A 22,716-nucleotide genomic window follows, 5' to 3' on the forward strand; every position below is an offset into this window, starting at 1 on the left:
ATGCCTTTAAGTGCTGGCTTGTCTTCCGGGTGTCCTGGCTCCATCTGAGATGCTTCTCGCCGCCGTCGCGCTCCACCGCCTTGCCCCTGCCCCCGCCTCCTCCGACAAACAATCCTGATGCCCTGGCCTGCAGCCAGCCCAGCACCGAGCGGGGACGAGGAGGAGGAGGAGGAGGAGGAGGAGGAGGAGGAGGAGGAGGAGGAGGAGGAGGAGGAGGAGGAGAAAAGCGGTGAGTCCAGGCTCGGTGCTGGGCTGGCTGCAGGCCGGGGCATCAGGATTGTTTGTCGGAGGAGGTGGGGGGGGGCAAGGCGGTGGAGCGCGACGGCGGCAAGAAGCAACACCCCCACCACTGTGTCCGACAGGCGTCTCGCGTTTATATCCACCATAAATGCAAGACGCCTGTCGGACACAGTGCTGGGGACGTTGCTTCTCGCCACTGCTGCGGTCTTGCCTCACCAACGGTAACCGTCACTGCACGTCACTGGTATAGAGGTTGCTTACAATATTGGTGCATTGGAAGGGTTACCCTTTGTCTGAAGCTACATGGGTGAAAAGATGAAATTTAAAAGCAGATGAATTGGTGAAACAATTCCATGAGAAGTTCCCTGATAAGCCAAAGGGTCCCCCTGGGGGAGGAAGGGGTGGATATACACATACAACATACATACATACATACATACATACATACATACATACATACATACAAACATACATACATGCATACATGCATACATACATACATATGTTATATTTGTGCTGATAAATAAATAAAGGGAGACTATTATAGATCTATTTCAAGCTATTTAGCTCTCATCAGCTAGCCATACCCTTACTGGGAATCGAGCCTGTGCTGTATTGCCTCTTAGGCAGATGTGTTAACCACTGAGCTACAGCTCGACTCCTTATCAGCCAGACTATATATATACATACACATATACATACACATATATTTAAAGTCACAACCCCTGGTATGCCCCAATTATGGGAGGAAGCTAGCTGCTTCCATTCTCTTCCATTAGCTTCCTCCCATAATTGGGGCATACCAGGGGTTGTGACTTTAAATATATACCTTTCTCCCTGGCTCAGCTGATAACGGATCAGAGCCTGTGGCTTACTGGTTAACACATTTGCCTAATATGTAATATAGCCCAGGTTCGAATCCCAGTAAGGGTATGGCTAGCTGATGAGAGCTAAATAGCTTGAAATAGATCTATACTAGTCTCCCTTTATTTATTTATCAGCACAAATACTACATATGCGTGTGTGTGTGTGTGTGTGTTGCATTTGTGCTGATAAATAAATAAATAAATAAATAAAGGGAGACTAGTATAGATCTATTTCAAGCTATTTAGTTCTCATCAGCTAGCCATACCCTTACTGATGGTGTAGCTGATGAGAGCTAAATAGCTTGAAATAGATCTATACTAGTCTCCCTTTATTTATTTATTTATCAGCACAAATGCAACACAAATGTAACAAAGGCAACAGTAAAAATAATGGCTTTCTGTCATGATGGTCTTTTGTGACGAGCCGATAGACAGAGAAAGGAAGAAGTCTGCTTCCTCCCATATTTGGGCATACCAGGGGTTGTGACACTAAATACATACATACATACATACATACATACATACATACATGCATGCATGCATGCATGCATGCATACATACATACATAGCTGCTATATACTATATACTATATACTATATACTATATGCTATATGCTATATGCTATATGCTATATGCTATATGCTATATGCTATATGCTATATGCTATATGCTATATGCTATATGCTATATGCTATATACCAGATACCAGATACCAGATACTATATATACTATATATACTATATATACTATATATACTATATATACTATATATACTATATATACTATATATACTATATATACTATATATACTATATATACTATATATACTATATATACTATATATACTATATATACTATATATACTATATATACTATATATACTATATATACTATATATACTATATATACTATATATACTATATATACTATATATACTATATATACTATATATACTATATATACTATACTATATAATATATATATACTATATATTACTATTACTATATATATAGTAACCTTTCTTTAATTTTCTTTTCCAGAAAATGTTTTTCTTTTGAGGAGAGGCTGTCTGTCAGGCCTGCAGCAATTCCTTTAAGAATCTTTGGCCTGCCACACTCTTATTAAAGGGGGGGGGATTTAGCAAAGGGTAGAATGTGTTGTTTTCAAAATAAGAAATTCCTTCCTAGAAGCTCAAGGTCATCTTTTGTCTCCCAAACCTTTACACCTGGATGAAAGCAGTTAGGCATAGACGCCAGCGTGGAAGAAGAAGATTGGACCATGTGATGGACTGTGGGTGTGGGGGCAAGATCATGAACTTTAAACTGGGTGGGATTCTGGCTGATTCAGCATTAAACCTGGATAATTGATTTACACTATATGCTATGTCGGGCCTTGACCAATTACTCAGATACGATAAGCTACCAATTAATGATTGATAAACACCTTTATCACATACAGGGCTTTGCACGTCAATGTGGCTAAACTCTTGGCCCATTGGAGTTTTAGCCAGTTTACACAGTTCTATCCTAAACGTTCTGAGTAGCTGGTTAATCTTCTCAGTTTGTGAGATTTTGTATCCTCCCCTAGTTTATGTAAATTACATAGGATAGTATTGTAAATAGTATGCTGGGAATATTTTTAACACATCCAAGATGGAAACCAGTTAAATAAGGACATAGTTTTATGAAGATGAAGCAAGATTTGGGAACAGGGGAGATCAGGCTGGTGGCCAAGCCTTCTCCTGGTGTATCCAAGGTTGACTTTTGCCAACTGGCAGAGGAGGCAGGAAAGAAGGGAAGGAAAGAAAATGAGGCTGAAGAAGGCTGGGCTGAACATTCTGTGAGGCAAAAGCCCAGGACAGTTAGCTTGGCCAAACTTAGAAAGGCCAACAAATTTGGGAAGACTTTGGTGCTAGGCTGAAATGCAACCTCAAAAGGCTTGCAATGTGTATTATGTGCCAGCATGCCACTTATAGTAATTACATCTGTTGCTGCTACACATTTCCAGCTCCCCTCCCTATCTAAAAATAGCATGGTTGGGCATTAGCTTGCAAACTAATGAGAAACTGCTGGGAGAGCCAAGACCTCTATGAAATGGAAAAAGGAAAAACAAAATAAACCAAAAACCATTCTTGTTTATTCCAAAGCAAGTAAGTTCAAAGATTGCAGGAAAAAATCCAACAAGGAGGAATGATACCAGATTGGAATACACTATTTGTTTCTTTCTCATGTATAAAAGTTAAGGGTCATCTGCTCACTGTTTAGAGTATTTTTTCTCTTTGTGAATGTTTTTCTTGGCCTGATAAGTACGCTAAAATCTTGTTCAATGTGCACTAAAGCATATACCAGTTCTACGCTCCAAACCTCAGCTGCCTACAAATTATTAGAAGGTAACTGGGGAAAGAAATAGCACCAGAATCTCATTGCCAAACAGGAGAATGAGAACTCATGAGGGATTCCTCAATTAAATCCCAAATTCTGCACCATATCAAACAGTGTAAAGAATCAACTTTCCTAGGATTAATTTGAGCAAGTGAACAGTTCTTGCTGTGTTGCACAGCAGAATCTATGAGTTAGGTTTAGGATTAGCGTCTAAAGCAGTGTTTCTCAACCTTACTAATACTAGACTCTGGATTTCAACTCCCAGAATTCCTCAGTCAGACAATTGAAGTCCACAGTTTTAAATTAGATGAAAAACATTGGTCTACTCTAAAGGGATGACTAATAACATTTTAACTACACAAATTATATTCTGCCTCATTCTTTTCTTTATCCTATTAACAAGAAAGCATATCTAATAATAGCAACACTCAAAATACAAGAGTCTGGTGCCATCCTAGTTAATAAATCCATTATTACAGCATAAACTTTCATACTTTTAATCACCTGCATCAGATTGTAGGTGATAATAAATATTTCCTAATATTTTTGTTTGCCATAAAAGCATGATTTTTTCCTGCAGCATACTGATGTTATGAAGATATAATCCAAATATAGGCAATTTTGCTAAAATCCAGAGCTTCAGCTTGACTATACTAATGGTGGAACGCACATTCTCCAGATATTGTTGAATTTTGGTTCACAAAAACTTCAGTCAGCATTGGAGAGCCACATACTGTATTCCCCATTTCTCCCATCTGAAAAAAAAAAAAAATTCATAGAACCATAAAGCTGAAAGAAGGCTTAAAGCCATCAAGGCCAATTCCTTGCCCAGTGCAGGAACTTGATTATTTAACCTCTGCTTCAACACAACCAGTGAAAAGAAATATATCAATACTTTGGACAATTGGTACCATTATTGATCTCTTCTTGTTAGGACATTTGTTCTAATATTTAGTAAGAAAGCTATTACCCTGTCCTGGACTTTAGGTCTTATATTTTTCTGTGACATTCTTTTCGGTATATGGAAAGTGCTACCATTCCTTAGATTTCTCTTCCAAAGGCTAAACTTTCCAATTTTATTCTTCTAAATGCTAAACTTTTCCTTCACTCTTTTTTTTCATAAGCATTAGCTTCTAAAACTTTGATAATCATCATTACTCCGCTCCAAACTTAATTCTAGTTTCTCTGAATTCTTCTTAAAGTATGGTGCTCTGGACTCGACATGACATTTGAGATAGAGTCTGTCAAATATAGAAAAAAGGAAATAATTCTTCTGTAATTTGAAAAGCATACTTCTGTTTAAGAAATCTAAAACCTCCCTTGTTTTTGCTTCTATAAGTATATATGAGAGACCATGTCACACTGCTGATTCTTCTGGTAACTGTCTATTACTTCAAGACCTTTCAGAAGTAGTCTTATCAAGCCAGTTACCTATCATCTTGTCCATGTGAAGAATTTTTATATCAAGAAATTGATACTTGCCTATTTAATTTCATTCTGTTCTCTCCAGCCATTTTCTCTAATTTATTCAGATTGTTTTGAATTTTAGATCTGTATTCTATGGAATTAGCTATTAGGTCCAATCTAATTTTAGATCAATTGCAAGGTTGATAAGCAATCCCTCACGCTCTACATAGAACATAGGTAGAGCAATAGTAATAATCCAAGTTGTTAATAAAAATGTTAAATAGTATTAAGATTGAACATTAAATCTTCTGACATCAAATGATGAAGGAAAATTGATTATTACTTATCAGCACAATTTTTGAACTACCTAGATAGCCACTTGACTGACACACCATTTTATCTTTTAATATCAGATAGAAACCTTTTCATAGTGGTTATCATTAAAGAATGGAAACTGGTATGTTTGCCCCCCATATCTTTAATGGTGCTTGGTAAATGGATTGGAGATTTGAAGAAAACAATTGCTTTATTTTGCAAGTAAAAAACCTTTGAAGTAGGTGGACTATGGAATCAATGAATGTTTGTTATTTTATTTTTTTCATTTTTCTTATTTGCTTAGATAAGCATGCTACACCTTGCAAAAACATCAGGGGTTAAATGTGTTTGTGGAGTCCCTATTGTTTTAAAATTATTATGATTATTAATTAATCTGGGTGGTTATGCTTCATTGTTATTATTTTAATTGCATAGTTAGATATTATTAGATCCTCCGCATTTTATGAAATAAGTACCCATGACAATTTTATTTTTTATTTTTTTCCATTGGTAAATTTTCTACTCAACTGCTGTTTCCATCTTACAAAACAAGTGAATCCACAGCATAATTATTATAATTATTTTTCACCTCGTTCCATTCTCACCTTGCACTAACTGGCACTCTCCACAGCCAGCATTTTTTTCATTATTATTAGCGAGCCTGGCTAATAAAATCTCTTGTTGTACATGTGTAGCCCAGAGAAACTTCTAATATCACAATGGTTTAATGACTTGTTCAATAATGATCATTTTAAGAAAAAACAAATAAAATAAAGTTGTGATTTTACCAACCCTAACACCAAGAGAATTTTCTGTTGATAGGACAGAACTGCTGCCTTTTAGTGGTAATATTTATTGGTTCTTATAGCACTAACTGGGAAAATAAATAAAAACCTAGAGGTCAATTTCTGTTTAATTGTAATGATATTAGCAGAATGCAGCAAGAGAAGCCAATTAGGCAAGAGAGAGAATGACAATTTTAATCGTCATGACCATCATCATTATTATCATTTGTTCTGAAATTAAATCAATATGGAGGTTTTTAAAAGGTGTAATGTTAGATTATGTTATTAGACTAAGGTCCCTCAGTATAGATGGCGACTTTAAAAATAAAAAAATAATGATTTTTGAATATATTTGACCAACAGTACTAACTTCCATAAAGTTTGCCTCAACAATCTATAATGATATGGACATCCTGTTCAGAAAATATTTAGGATTCTATTTTGGTTTATTTGGAATACCTAAAAATGCAGCTGCTTTCCAAAAGATTAAGTTGTATCCCAGCTGTGTTCTGTCCTAAACAACTTCTTAAAAATGTAAATTCTTGCTTTGGCTTTTTGTTTATATAGATTTTCTTAAAGCCAGCAGTGGCCTTGCTTGGGGGTAGGAGAAGAAAATAATGAATATGAATGCCGATTCCTTATATAGTTGCAGAGGAATGACTAAATAAGAAGTCAACTAAGAGAATACAGGATGTCTTAAGGCAAACTGCACCTGAAGCTGAACTGTGGTTTAGTTTCCTAGCCTTACTCCCTTCCTATTTTTACTTATTTTTATAAAATGGAGCTATAGGAACCTTGTATGGGGAAAAAGGAAATGTAGCTATTGTTTTTCTAACATGGTGTTGTTTGGGGGAAGCAGCAGCGAATAACAAAAAATAGTAGATGGGTAAATGCTGCTCTATACAGTAGGGCTTAACCCTGAGTAAACTTGTATAGGATTATATCTGAATTACTCTGGTTAATATCCCACAATCCTTATCAGAATTCTCAATGCGTTTAAATATATAAATGCTATATTTCTTTAAAGCTGATGATCTGCTTAAGGAAATACAAAGATTGCTGGAAAAAGTAACCTACAATTTTGGGAGAAATACCCTTTTAGGGTGTACTTTCACCATGTTATAGCTGCTACATCTGTGCAAGTTAGTCCCATTCAAAGATGGGAACATAGGCAACCATACCAACCCACAACAGTAAATAAGGGCAGGGACAGAAGGGCATTCATTCATTCATTCATTCATTCATTCATTCATTCATTCATTCGTCTGGTATGACTGCCCATCTTATCTACCAATACCATAGCTGACTCATGGAAAGATCAAGACATTGCCCAGCTAATGTCTGAATCAGGCCTAACATTGTTTAGGATAATGTACATAGATAGTTGGGAATAACTAAGCTCACTGCAGTTTTTCTTCCACATATATGTATCGAAAATTCCAGTGGTCACCTTATAATCAACAATACACGGAGAGTTCTCTGGAAAACTTTTAAGTGGGAAATATTAACTAAGACTGAGGCTCATTCACCAGAAGTACTAACTCTGCAATAGGAAATTACCAAAAGGTGTCTACTAAAGATTCGGTTAGTAGAACAAGAATATTTACCTAGGAAATATTTTAGAAGAAGGAAAAGCAGTCTGCCCATGTTTATATCGAGGAGATGGAAAATACTACTCTTAGATAAATAATAGTTTCCCTGCCATTTCTCTGTCATCATTTATTTGAGGTTAATGTGTGTGTACAGCAACCCTTGAACAATCTATGATGCTATTCAATCTATGATGAACATTTTGTTTTGTTTAGCTTTTCGATAACCCATGGCAAGCCAACCAGATATCTTGGTAACTGAAAATTGTTGCATACTTTTCACAGTTCATCCAAAATGTTCTAATAAAATGAGAAGAATGCCCTCCTTACCTTGATCATATTCAACTACTGTTTCCCCATATACCTCTGGGGGACAAGGAAAGAAGGAAAAGAAAGAGACTGATATTAGGAAGTGTTTGCTAAAAGTTAGGAGTATCGCAATACCTGGGCCTAATGAAAATATCTTCTTTATTATATAGTAGAAGACTTGCAAGTTATTATTATGAAGGAGAGCTATATATGCACTAGACAACATGTGTTGAATGCTCGCAAAGTAATTGTATGAAAAAAATACAATATACAATCATTGAGGGTCATCTCTGGTTAAAGTTTCTTTTTTCTTCAGAAATTTCTACCCTATTCTTCAGAAAGCTCAGAAACACAATACTTGGATTTAGAGTTCTGGATATCAGAGAAAAATAATGAACAGACTTGACTTTTAAAGCAGGTTGTGTCTATATTAGCTCTCTGGATGCAAAATTATTATTGGATAAAAATAACCTGATGCCCAAGAATGAGACTGAGAGCTGTCACATTAGAGTGAGGCAAATCCTCTTAAAAAAGCAGTTGCAGAATTGTTAAATCTGTTTTCCTCTTCTCTGATTACTACATAAGCCACTCCATTCTAGCAACCTGCATTTATAAGGTATACAAACATTTGTCTTTATTTTACCTTAAATAATATTCAACCAGAATTGTGCATTCTTGTATGCATTTTAAATTATAATATGCATTCTTTTTTATGCATCTTTTGGCACATTTTTTAAAGATTGTTATGAGAGAAATTTACATGGTTAGTAATGTATGGACAGGAAGAACTACCAAAACACAAATTGCCATTTTCAGATCGATTCCAGATGTTGCAAGTTTCCTGATTGACTCCCACTGCTCCAATTGAAATTGGATTCAAACAGATTTGATGTCAGGAAAGCCTCAATCAATTTGAGGGAATCTTTTCTATCCTTGAGAGGAACGTTCTTCCCCAAAGAGCAACTTTTGGGATGACCCTGTGCTGCTCCAAAGGCTCAGATCAATGTGACAGCTAGGAAGGCTTATTATCAAATGTAGATGATGTATCTTTGGGTTGCAAAAGATTCTACCTGGGGACACCCTTGAAAGGAGGACAGGAAATTGAATGAAGTCCAAAACAACAGCAACAAGGCTCCATCTAGGATATCCTACTGAGAGCATTTAACATCTCTTTTAGGTCAGTTACATTGATTTCCGCTTGCATTCTATGCCAAATGCAAGCTGGTAGTTTTTGCATACATTTTGCTATATAGCTCAGGCCCCCTCTACTTGAAGGAGCAGCTTCCTCCTTATATTGTTACCTAAGAGTTTCATTCTGCGGGTATGGATCTTCTACAGGTGATGAAAGAGGCTGTCTGGAATGAATTGGCAACAGGGCCTTTTGAGTAGCAGGTCCAATATTGCAGAATGTCCCCTCAGAATCCATTTATCAGGCCTTTTTATGTTTTAAAATATTTTGTTAACATTTGTTAACATTCCGCTACATCGTAGGTATGTTTATTTTTCTGCCAGGTTTTAATTGTTGGTGCCAAACAAACCTAACCATTTTTTAAATTTTCTCTGATGTATTATTTCATGTTACTGTTATTATCATGCTATTCCTATGATCTCATTTGAGACACGGTTGTTTGTGTATTATTTTCATTTCTGGCATTAGTTGGGAGACTAAGGTATATACATAAATTAACAAAATAAACCAGCAAATATGTATCCTTGCTTTATCATGTTAATTGCATTTTAGTTATGCCATAAAGAGGCCCTGGGGGATTTGTGTCATTTAGCAGTGGATCTGATAAGCTACTTCCTTCAAAGGCTTGTCCTTGGATATGTGACTAAGCAATGAGCTACAAAACTGATTTATCTGAATATCCAGTCCTGGATTTAGGCATGCAGAAAGGCAGAAAATTAGCAGAGCATATCCATGAGTACTAACTAGCAGTCAGAAGACAATATGAAAACTCCTTAATCTTACAACTCATGGACAGACTCAACCATAGTTTCAACTGGGAAACTAAGTGAATCCTAGACGAAGCTAAAACCAAAAATCCTCAGGAATTCCTGGAAGCTTGGCATTCAGACAAATCAGCCATCAATAGATGCATAGAAACAAACCATATTCACACCATTGAAAAAGAAAATAAAAAACTAAAAAATCAGAACACATCTTCTTCAGCAGCCAATATCCAGATAAGCACGGACAAACAGCAGACAAGCAGTCAAGCAGAAAACAATATCCTAATGAAGAAATACCAAGGAGAAAACATCCCCACCAATACTTGAAAAGCAAAATACTATACAGAATATAAACAGGATATAAACCCTACATTCATTTGCACTGCTGATGTTGCCAAGTTGGGTAATGAAATGCCTGCAAGCAAACAACCTAGCTGCCTTATTGCTGTTCCACCAATTTTTCCATTGTATTAATACTTTCACTTACCTCCTGTCTGCTGCAAAAAAATCTCTGCTGGATTATGAGGTTTCAGCCCCAGTGCTGAAAGTGGAGTTTTAGCCAGTCCTGGTGGAGACCGCACTGTTTCAGATATACAGAAAGAGAAAGAGAGAAATCAACAAGCCAGAAAATGAATAGATTAATTAGTAACAAAGCTAAACATTGGTTTGATGCTAATTACCAAGATATAGCAAAATCTAATCATGATTTTAAGAATAAATGGGTTGCTGGAAATGCTCGGTGTGGCTGTCCTGTGAAACCACAAGAGAATTGGCCCTTATCGCAGAAATACCTTGGACTAAGAAACCGCTTTTCTTTTGGAGAAAAATGTACATTCTTAAAACAATCGAGATGGCCATTCAACATAAAAAAAGAACAAGAATATTCTTGGCATATTGGGAGTGAAGATTTATTAATAAGATGGTCTCACCAATACTGGTTATGAACTTTTGACAAAAGCCTCTCTCAGGCACAGCTGCTTCTACTGCCCTTTTACTCTTAGCAGAACTGGTCAAAGACACCCCAGGTTATTGTTTGCCTAATATATGCCACACATTACTATGCCTTTAACATCATGGCTAATAAAAAAAGAGACAAAAAAAACCCTAGGTGTCTATACAATCCCAGTTTGATAAGACTTTCGGCAGAGCATAACCTATAACCATATGAAGCAATTTTCATCCCCACTTTTTAATAGTATAAAAATGTTTCCATAACAATAACAATATCACTTAGACTTATATTCCACACCCCATAGTGCTTTACAGCATTCTCTGAGTGGTTTACAATGTCAGCACATTGTCCCCAACAATCTGGGTCCTCATTTTACTGATCTCAGAAGGATAGAAGACTGAGTCAACCTTGAGTCTCCCAGGATCGAAATCTAGGCTGTGGGCAGAGTTTGCCTGCAATACTGCATTCTAACCACTGCACCATTGGGGCTCCGTGTTATTCCTATCTAACTTCTTTACCTGACATCTACATATTCAATTAGTTCTAACACCAAGGATATCATTGCAATGGTCTCTTCCATATTTAGCTGCCTCCAACAGCAGCCATCAACAATTTAGTCCTGTGATATGGAATTTAGAGTATACATTGCAAAGCTGGACAAGGCTGAAGCATACCTGATTTTCCTGACTTGCAATTAATTGCAATTTTCTATGCAAAAGATATCCAGAGAATGTACACATCCTCGTTTCCATTTCTCTCATTTATAAAAATTCAGAGTGCTTTCACTTGGCTTTCTTAAGTATCCTTCCTATTAGCAGCTCTTTAGGAATTTACAGAACAATGCAAAACACAATACCTATCAATTTCCAGATTATTCTTTACTTGTTTGGTATGAACCATAAAAAAGGAAACATATTCTTGGCAATAAATGTCCATAGCCTGCCCTTCCCATTACCAATAGGTTTGGAAAATGTCCATGAATGAATGGATGACATCATCTCATGTCACAGTTTTGTCTAAAGGCAGATACGGCAACTGCAAAGATTATGATCATGAGACAGAGGGGCCACAAACACTTCATCAAAGCATTGTATATCATAAATAGCAACATCATATACACAGCTGCAGAAGTCTATATTTATAGCATGTACATCAACAAAATATTTGCACAATTACATCAATGTGGATCAGATTTTATGCCTTCCCAGTCTAAAAGGAGAACAACATGTAGGCCATTCTTGCATATATACCCGTAGTAGATATGCAGCAAGGAGCAATGAAGAAAACAGATGCAGATGTATATGTGAGATGTGTTTAAAACAGCAAGTCTCATAAAAGTACTTTCCAGCCTTCCTTATTTCGTTCAACTGCTGGTTGTGCTTGGTGCTGACAATTCTAAACAATTCAGGCTTTTTAATTGAAACTCTTAAAAAAAAACTGGTTGGAAGCAAACAAATGAATGGGGGGAGTTTAACACATCTTTTCATGACTTGAATTGCAATCATCTGACTTACGGCTTCAGATGGGCACCCAGGCAGGGGCTCACAGCAGGAGGAGAGAGGAAGGTAGGCAGGCACATTAAAGAAAAGCCAGTTACCAAGAGCTTGCATTTCATCATGGATTAACTTGGCTGGCTAGCATTCACTGCTAAGGGCCAATGAGCAAAGGGGAAACAAGCAAGTTCATGTTCAGGATATTAGGTAACCCAGATTCTCAAACAGTACATATATCATTGCATTTCTGTTCCCAAACTCTGTAAGTCTCAAGCACTTTAGTTTGCTGGTGAGGAAGATAAATCTTCATCAAATAGTTCGCAGAAGAGCCATAAATATTCATATTGAATACTAAAGACAGTTTTGGCCTGTTATTCTAAGAATAATTTAAGATGGCATATCTCTTACATAGTCATCCCCAATAAAACCTCTAAAATTATAGCCTCTAATTTTCAATACCTGACTATAAGAAGTGTGAATTTGGAGAATTTTACTCTAACACAACTGGGGAGCACAAGGTTAGGAAAGGGGAACTAAGTAACTTGAATTAGAATGGATGTTGTCCCTAAGCATATCAAGCAAGGGATAGTGTTATAAAAGTTATAGCCTTACACTTATCTGAGATTACATTTTAGTGAATGAATAGACATTGAGTAAATCTCCATGGGATATGGGCCACAGAAAGCAATGAATGGGTTTAGTAAAAACTAGATTGGCTTGATTGCATTTGTGCTCTATCAATGATAGCAGATAAATGTCCCTGTGAATGTCTGGAGACCCTCCAGACGCTTCTGCTCTAGCAATGGGCTGCAAGCCAGGCATATCACACAGTCCAGGCAATCTTATATTAATCTCTGTTAGTTTGGGGGACTGGCACAAAATCAGAATGTATGAATTTGTAAGAATCACCCATGGTCCTGCTCAACCTTGGAAAAGAGCCAGGTCCTTACATGTCAGGATGCCAGGAAAGAAGACAATATGAGTGGAGGGGAAAAAAACACCTTGTCTTATTCTTTAACCATCATTAAACCTGGGAAATTATCCATGTGCTGGTTGCTTTTATTTTTCAGAATTGTGCTCCTCTTAATACTACTTAAACATTCATATTTTATGATTCACAATGTACCGAGAGGAAGGATAGCTTTTTAAAAGATGTCTTATTTAAAATCTACAAGTTTACAGTTCATGTTAATATCCAGCACTTTGACATTTGAGAGTACTCAGGTTGTTCGGGGAAAAAATCCAGTTATTTAAAGGAAAAGGTTCTTCTACCATTCTGGAGTCTTTGCTCTTTCCCAGTTGCTTAGTGGCTCATTGATGTTCCTTCATGCTTAGCCATGTTAGCTCTGCCCGGATGAAATACTGGCAGAACTGTTCAAAGCTAATGAATTTTAAAAACCCACCACCAAGATACCAAAGATTAGTCACTCAGAACCATGCTTGATCAAAAGAGGAAGAAAAAGAGAGCATGCAACAGGTAGGTTCAGGTCAGGTTCTCACCAACTTTCAGCAGCTAAATGAGATCTAATTCTGATCTGGGCTGTTATGTCTTCACGTAAACAGCTACAGAATCCATACCAGATGTGCACGGACTAAGAGAATGAGCTTATTCAAGTAATTGGGCTGATCTGGTTGCAAATTCAATTACTGCATTAGAGTTTGTAGAGAGGCAGGACTGCTATGAATCAGGTTGTTCATCTGGAGTTCTCTCAATCATGGAAACCTGACTGGTCCACTAGGCATGCCATGGAGGCTCGCCTCTGCCCTTCAACAGCTCAAAAAAAAATATCCAAAATATTTAACAGTTGGCTCTTGCAAGTCAGTGTGAGATGACTCCAGCACACCATTGGATGAATGGCATGTCTTACAGTTGAGTGTCTATGGAGATTCTCAATCACTGAGGTCATGGTTATCCCAAAGGTGCTTTTTCAAAAGGCAAACTGTCAGAACCAGTCAGAATTGAAGAAGCTTCTTGGATGAGAAGTGAAATGACTTCAAGGAAAAACCAAAGAAAGTCTAGTTGCCTCTTGAAAAAGCAACTTTGGGACAGTTGAAGTTAACATAACAAGTGCCTCACATGAGGGGGGGCGGGGCAAGTGTCTCTATGGCAGCCTAACAGAATTTCAACAGTGGAAATAACGATCTAATTGCAGGAAATTTTGCATGTAGTTTTAGCGGCTGTGTGACTCCATATATCTTCAATTAGATTAATATTGAGTGGTACAACATGATTCAAATGGTGTGTTTACTGCCTGAATTTGCATCTGCAGACAGCTATCAATATTATGGAATCAACATTCTTCCTAGGAATGGCTGTTGGCATTGGAGTGGAGTACTTCACATAGACAGGTCCCCTCCCACCTTCCTAATGGAAGCTTTCATTTGTATTTCGGAGAATTAGGAGATGTACGGCATAATAATTGCCCAAAAGCCATCTCCGTCAAGGTGAGTTGCACACCATTGCTGATTGATATATTCAAAATGCCATGTTTTGTTCTACAAGTGCATTCTATAGGATGCATAGAGGCATAACTGTGGAATAAAATGTGGAATTTTGAATATATGCTTTATTTTTTAGTTATTTGTGTTGGTAACTTCATGCCTTCCCATCTAACAATGCTTATTTTATGAACTGGCAAAGTAGGGCTAAATCCTGTGTACTCAGGAGGGATCTTTTAATTCTCTTTGTTTAGCTTGAAGGGCTGCCACAGAGACGAGGGTATTGATTTATTCTCCACAGAATCTGAGGGTAGGACAAGAAGAAATGGGTCGAAGCTTGTCAGAGGGAGGGAGATCCAAGCTGGAAATAAGGAAGACTTCCTGACATTAAAAATTAGTAATCAACGGAACAACTTGCCTCATGGAGTTGTGGGTGTTTTATTGCTAGAGTTTTCCAAGAAAAATTTGGGCAGCCATTTATTCAAGATGATATGAAGATTCCTGACTTGGATAGGGGGTTGGGTTAGAAAACCTCCAAGGTCACTTCAGCTCTATGACTCTATGATACAAAAATCTAATGCACTCATTTGGCTGCTCTCCGTCAGTATGCATTCCCTAACGGAGGTGTATATTACTGACACATCTACAATATTTCAAATATAAGTTTAGGATATGGATAAATTTTCATTTTCTCCCACCTGCAGAGTTCAGCTGACCTCCCACCTCCCTCCATACTTCCAACATAATAAGAGGCTCAGAGGAAGAATCACAACTATTACCTAAAATAGGATCTTCTTGCCAAAAAAACCCCATAATTTTTCCTCTGGGGCCACGCTCAGGGGTTAGGCTTAATTAAGAAGGATCCCTCTTATTCTCCCATAAATGTTGTTGGGATATTATTTTTCTACCTAGAAAGACTGTTAGTGACAGTCAAAGTCATATATGCAACAATTTGATTTCCTGGAACCATGTGATTGTCTAGAATCTATGCACTAAAAGGAACATCTGTCAAATATCAGAGCAAACGAATTTCTGTAGCCACATGAGGATTTTAAATGTCAATGAGGGATATACAATTATTGTTTTAGTTCATGATTATGCCATATTAGCATCATTATGCTAATAACAAGGACCAGAGCAAGGATAATACATTCCCCTGTAGAATTTGTGCATTAGGTTTCACTGAGGAATAATATTTCCCTAGTAAACCAGCCAATGTATTTTTAAAGAGGTTAATAATTTATATTTCTGTTAGAGAAATTTGTATTTTTTTATGGATTGATGATGAATGTCAGCCTTGTATGCCATCATCATCCTTATTCTGATAATTACATATTTGCTGCAGTTAGCGGGAACACATTTTTGACCCACATTACTAAATTAACTATCAAAAGGAGATTCATTTAAATTATTATATTATTTGCCTTTTGCTTAAAAGAATGATTTGTTTAAAATAACTGCTTCCATTACTACTACTAGCTGACCTGCTTAATTAATGATATGCAGAATTAAGTAAAACCCATCATATGTTGTATTTTAACCTTATCTCCAGCAAGAAGGGTAAAGATGCAGCAAAATAGAGCAGATACCCAGCAGGTTAGTCATTTACATAGCAATAAGTGGTATAGTACTGCCCTATTTTAATTGTATTTTTCTGGTAAATGATCATGAACCCTTATTTACTATGGGCAATAACAAGCAGAGGACAGATCAGAAAGAAATATGGCTTTATCACCAGCTGGGAGCTGCTGGCTATATTTATATTTGTAGTACTTGCAAAACTATGCCGTTGGGATTATTATGATGGAAGGATGCGTATTTCATGGTGATTTCATGAGAAGGGTGCACAAAGCAGAAATGAAAGTGGGTGGGGAAACAGCTGAGATGGGCCAATGGATAGAAGGGAGAATATGAAAGTGGGATTAAAATGGTGGTGGGTGTCAGGAAGCTGAGAACGGTTTGCCTCTAAGTATGGCTTTACCAAAACCAAATGCCAACCAACCTCCCTCTCCCAGCCCTTTGTCTAAGCCACAGAACTTACACAGGTTGCTGTAAGGGGTTTGTGGTGAGACAGGGAAAGCAGGGGTTTGGGGAGAAGTCTCACCACCACTGGAAGGTGGACTGCTTGGAGAGGTCCCTTGAATCTCCTCCAAAGCTTCTTTGTAGCTGTGAAGATGGGGCTGTGAAAGAGAGAATGAAAATATAATTAGTTTCCAGACCTGGGATACAGGTAGTCATTGACTTACTACAAGTTCATTTAGTAACCGTTCAAAGTTACAACAGCACTGAAAAAAGTGACTTATGATCATTTTTCATACGTACAACCTTTGTGGCAGCCCCGTGATTGTGTGATCAAAATTCAGATGCTTGGCAACTGGCTCATACTTATGACTGTTGCTGTGTCCCAAGGTCATGAGATCCTCTTTTGCAAACTTTTGAAAAACAAAGCCAACAATGGGGAAGGCAGGCTTGCTTAACAACCAGGCTGCAGTGATTCACTTGACAACTGTTGCAAGAAATGTCGTAAAATGGGGAAAAACTCACTCAACAACAGACATTTTGAGCTCAGTTGTGGCCATAAGTCAAGCACTACCTGTAGTCTCCCTTCCTTTACATTTATTCCAACTCTTAGCACATTAGACAGCAGGGATTTCCTTTTTCTCCAGATGCCTTCCTCTCCCCTTTGCTCCAGTTCTTTCTTCTTTCGTTGTTTTCACCTCTTTTTTCATCAAAGATTTTTCACTTACAATTTTGTTCTTCAACTGGCAGTAAGATGTAGGGGGTGGGAGGAAGCAGAGGAAGCAAGTTGCAGCAGGTATTCCATAAATTATTTTGCTAGGAGGAGGAATAAGCATGCAAATTGTACTGCCACAAGCCAGTTCAATTTAATCCCCAAGCTGAAGGAAGAGGCAGCCATAGGCATGTCCATGTTATGCAACCTCTCTGTTTTACAGATTTCAAAGCAAATGTGTGAAAATTTGTCATATGAATTTCTTCTAAAGTATGCATTTTTGTGTGTAGGATATTTTAGTGCCTTTCCAAGGATTCCCTAATGCTTTCATGCATTCTTTTTTTAAAAATCTAATAGCAACAGCACTTATATACCGCTTAACAATGGTTTACAGCCTTCTCTAAGCAGTTTACAGTGTCCACATATTGCCACCAACAATCTGGGTCTTCATTTTATCAACCTCAGAAGGATGGAAAGGCCGAGTCAACCTTGAGTCAGTCAGAATCAAACTCCTGGCAGAGGGAATGCAGAGTTAGTCTGCAATACTGCATTCTAACCACTGTGCCACCATGGCTCATATAGTTGCATATCTGAAATGCAACTCTTACTTTTTTTGTTGTTTGAGTGCTTCATAATATTCTGTGAAAATGAGGATTTCGGTACACTAGACAGTTGGGTAGGTTTGTATCTAAATTCAAAATTAAATACTCTTGATTTCTATCTCCATCCAACTAATGTTTGAGCAGGGCCTCCTATACCTGCCTCATTTGTTTATAGCAGTAGCACTTAGGCTTATATACTGCTTCATAGTGCTTTTTACAGCTCTCTCTAAACAGTTTTACCGAGTCAGCCTATTGCCCCAACAATCTGGGCCCTCATTTTACCCACCTCGGAAGGATGGAAGGCTTGAGCCTGGTGAGATTTGAACTGCTGAATTGCAGCTAACAGTCAGCTGAAGTAGCCTGCAGTACTACACTCTAACCACTGCAACACCTCAGCTCTTTTATTTTATTCCACCTTACTGCCAAATGAAATTTCCCTTTAATACCTTGGTATTCTCTGTCTTCCACCATGTGATGAGTTAAAAAGAAAATCATATTTTAAAAAAGTACCTCCTTAGGTCTTCCTCCAGGATTGGCAGCGATGGAGCTGACCACCTCTGGTGAGAAACAGTGAATCGGTGATCGGACAGTCGGGCTTCGTGGTGAACTGGGTTCCTGGGGGCTGTTCTCATACTGACCCTCACTGGTGGTACGTCTCCGGACAAGGGCTTCACCTTCATCTGGTGACTTCTCCTGGGGCAGCTGCACTCCTGCAAATTCAATGATGTGAGGAAGGAAGATGCAAAGTATGGGATGAGTTCTAATATATACAGAAGATCTTGGAAAGTTGGCATTCAGCTCTTTAGCCTGCGTATTAGCATGGGAAAGAAAGAGGCAGTGAGAGCTAATAATGTATTAGTAACTTCAAAAAATGTCTCTTTAACAGCAGATTATTATTGTGACAATTTAGGATGTCATTGATTTAATTCATATAGTCTAGGAAAATCTTTTAGGTCAGGTGTACATAAACTTTTTTGTACATGAAAGATATATGGCCTCTGAGTGGCATGCCAGGCAATGCCCTCTCCAAAGTAAGCGAGCTTGTCTTTATTCAGAATTATAATCACTCCAATAAACACTCCTGAAAAAAGGTCTTCATTAAGAACTGGAAAACATCAGGAAAATCTTAGGATGTTGTTCTTGCAGCATTTTAAGATCTAAATTGAATTAAGAGATTGTTTGCTAGAGAAAAGCAAGAGTTTTTTAAGGAGTTGGGAAGCCTCCAACCCATCTGACTATTTTTACAGCAAGACCCCAGGGTGCCACAAAACCTAAAGAACAGGCTAGCGCTTGCTTAATCAAGTCAACCAACCAATCTCTTTAAGATTGAGCCCAAGGAAATTCTTTCCTGCGAATATACTGTACATCTAGTTCTTCACAATGTTCAACAATAAGTTCTGTTTCTCCCAACAACAAAAGGAATGTCTGATTCACAGCAACAAGATTCTAAAAACCATTCACATGTGTCCCACTGCTGTAGAATAAACAATGCAGGGAAGGAACCCATTCAAAGAAGAACTAAAGGTTCAGTTATGAAACCAAATTATGTTTGTTGCAGTAACTGGCTCTTTATATAATTATTTTTTTACAGAGAGAAAGTCTCCTCATCCCCTTTCTTAAATTTGCAGGGATACATTTTGCAGAAACTGCCTTGAAACCCACTCAGCTTCCAGCTAAAGAAAAGAGCTGGGCACCTGGGTCTCATTCCAGTTTACCTATTTCTTCCTGTTTACAAAAACAGTAGCCGATTGCCCTCTTCATGCAACCTGTCTCTTACATTTGTTTAGATTTGTGTTTGTTTTGCTCTTAATAAAGCAGCCAGGAAGGTAAAGTAGTAGGTGAGATCCTTAAAATGTTTATCAAACACATTTGTGGGAGTTTTGATCTACATTTGATCCCTTGACAGGTCTGGATCTTTCTTTAACTCATACCAGCCATACCACCTTCTCAAGATCAACAGATTAACAGAGTTGGAAGGGACCTTATAGGCCATCTAGTCCACCTCCCTGCTCAAAGGACCCTACACCTTTTCTGACAAATGGCAGTCCAATTTCTTCTTGAAAGTCTCAAGTCATGAAGTTCCCACAACTTCCAAGGGCAAGCTGTTCCATTGGTTGATTTTTCTCATTGTCAGAAAGTTCCTCCTTATTTCTAGATTGAATCTCTCCTTGGTCAGTTTCCATCCATTATTCCTTGTCTGGCCTTCATGTGCTTTGGAAAATAGCTTGACCCCCTCCTCTCTTTTTGGCAGCCCCTCAAATATTGGAACACTGCTATCATGTCTCCCCTGGTCCTTCTCTTCACTAGACTAGCAAAGAGAAAGCAGTGGGGGGGAAATAGATAAGTCAGATTTTGGGGAACCCCAATATAAAATTAAGCAGAAGAGATTAAAACAGTCAAACTGTATCAGCTAGAACAAAGGGGGGGAAATCTATCCATCTAGAGACAAAGAAAACTCCATCAGCACCACATGTAACAATCATTAAGAAAGGCACCGGCAGAGTTGTTTCTTTAAAAGAAGACAGATCATTTTCTACATTTGCCAGGCTTCAAATCTTTTAAACATTCCTCAAAGCCATTTTCCTTTAAAGCCTTACCTTCAATGGCCAAATTTAAACATAGTCACATTTCAGTGAACTAATAAATGCAAAACACACACTGTTTTTCCTCCTTTTCTGAAGCTTTATGGCTGGAGCAGCACATAATCAAAATACCATTATGCAGCTGCAAGAGGACCAGTAAAGACTGGATTTAGATCCATTTCCACCTGTCTCTGAACTGTGCCTTTCTTGAATTAAATTTCAAAGATGAATGCATTCTATACCTTTAGGAATAATGCCTTTTTCGGTTTCAATTCATATATAAACTATAAAAGTTGTATCCAGGTAGTCCTGGACTTATAACAGTTCATTTAGTCACAGAAGTTACAATGGAACTAAAAAAAAGTGACTTGTAACCGTTTTTGACACAACCGTTGTAGCTTCTCCATGGTCACGTGATCAAAATTCAGATGTTTGGCAACTGACTCTTACTTATGACAGTGGCAGTGCCCTGAGGTCATGTGATCCCTTTTTGGAACCTTCTGACAAGCAAATTCAACGGGGAAGCCAGATTCACTTAACAAATGTGTTACTAACTTAACAACTGCAGTGACTGACTTAACAACTGTGGCAAGAGCGGTTGCAAAATGGGGCAAAACTCACTTAACAACCATCTCGCTTAGCAGCAGAAATTTTGGGGTCAGTTGTGGTCATATGTTGAGGTCTACTTGTAGATGGAAGCTGATTTCCTCAGTTAACCCAACTACAAACCCCAATTCCCCTCCATTTCCTACATATTTGTAGCCTACTTGGCAAAAACCTGAGGGTCAACTTATGGTTAATCCTAAACCAACAAAGCACTAAATCACTGCAAATAACTTGTGGTAGGGTCCCAAGAGACTTTGAGGGAAGCCCTAAGCATGTTCTTGAGGAAAAGAGGGAAGATTAAGCTATCAAGTAGAGAAAGTAAGTGTGTGTGTGTATGTGTCTGTGTGTGTGTCTGTGTGTGTATTGGAAGCAGCAAGGCCTGAGCAAGAGATAATACCCATTATAACCAGAGCAAAGAATCAGAATGAAGCTGCTCATGTGTGAAGGAAAACCCTGAGATGATGCCAGTGTCCTTCAAGGGGACCCATTCCACTTTCCTCCCACCTCAAGAAAATGGTCATTACTGGTCTGGTGGTCTTGCTGCTGCAGACCTACTTCAAATATCTCTTGCACCAGAATCCAATCCTCTCCTCCTGCTCCAACTTCATTTTCCCCCTTGCCATTCTGTGCTTTGTTTCCCCCTTCCTTTAAAGTGTGTAGGCAGTGGGGAGGGGGAGGGAGGATAAGGAAGAACAGAGCCAGTGTTTCAGAGCCAAGAATGACAATGCCTTGGCTTACAGCAACCAAGCTTGCTGGGAATGATTGAAGACCAGCTGAAAAAGATGGGTTCATTTAGTGAATTGTACTTTTGGCATTCTCTCCCTTCTGCATTATATTTGCTAGCAAAATTACAAGCTTAGTGATGCATGTCCTTAGGGTAAGGCCATAAAGTACTGTAATCTTTAACTAAGCTCTCCGGTGGTAGAGAAACAATGGGGGCCTCCAGCAAGTCAAACAAAGCACACTGTCCATCATAATTAAACTTACAGTCACCTTATAGGGCAATTGGGCAGCATATAAATTTAATAGGTAGACAGCCAGACAGCCAGACAGCCAGACAATAGATAGATAGATAGATAGATAGATAGATAGATAGATAGATAGATAGATAGATAGATAGATAGATAGACAGACAGACAGACAGACAGACAGACAGACAGACAGACAGACAGATGATAGACAGACGGACGATAGACAGACAGACAGACAGACAGACGGATGGATGATAGGTAGATAGAGATTAAAATTCGTATCTTGGAAGCAACTTCAAGCTGTACCACAAAAGACTCCAGAAGAAACCTACGTATTGTGGCCAATAAGGCATGATGGAGGATGGTGCACGTATTAATTGAAGTGCTTTCTGTGTTATCATTTTGTAAAACAAAGAATAAAGCACATGAAATAGCAGTGGAAGCATGATTGTTGAACTTTTCTGTTTCTTCCTCTCTCCCATTGCTTAAAAGACT

At 38.1% G+C, this 22,716-nt stretch overlaps 1 protein-coding gene across 14 annotated transcripts in view; it reads right to left on the bottom strand.

Moving 5' to 3' along the window:
* TNS1 (tensin 1) overlaps positions 1–22,716 on the bottom strand; it is a 461,144-nt gene that overhangs the window by 40,430 nt on the left and 397,998 nt on the right. For 11 of the 14 annotated variants that reach the window (XM_087712575.1, XM_087712556.1, XM_087712539.1 and 8 more), the window contains 4 exons: positions 18,573–18,772; positions 16,771–16,909; positions 10,333–10,425; positions 7,914–7,949 (listed from right to left, as the gene is read on the bottom strand). In XM_087712575.1, coding sequence (XP_087568701.1) covers positions 7,914–7,949; positions 10,333–10,425; positions 16,771–16,909; positions 18,573–18,772 — 468 coding nt within the window. The remainder of the gene's footprint in view (positions 1–7,913; positions 7,950–10,332; positions 10,426–16,770; positions 16,910–18,572; positions 18,773–22,716) is intronic. The other 3 variants (XM_087712547.1, XM_087712564.1, XM_087712524.1) reach the window with 3 other exon arrangements.

The sequence above is a fragment of the Thamnophis sirtalis genome, unplaced genomic scaffold, assembly GCF_051295495.1.
Source record: "Thamnophis sirtalis isolate CommonGarterSnake01/CBP01778 unplaced genomic scaffold, rThaSir2_p1.2 scaffold_1, whole genome shotgun sequence".
NCBI classification, from domain to species: domain Eukaryota; kingdom Metazoa; phylum Chordata; class Lepidosauria; order Squamata; family Natricidae; genus Thamnophis; species Thamnophis sirtalis.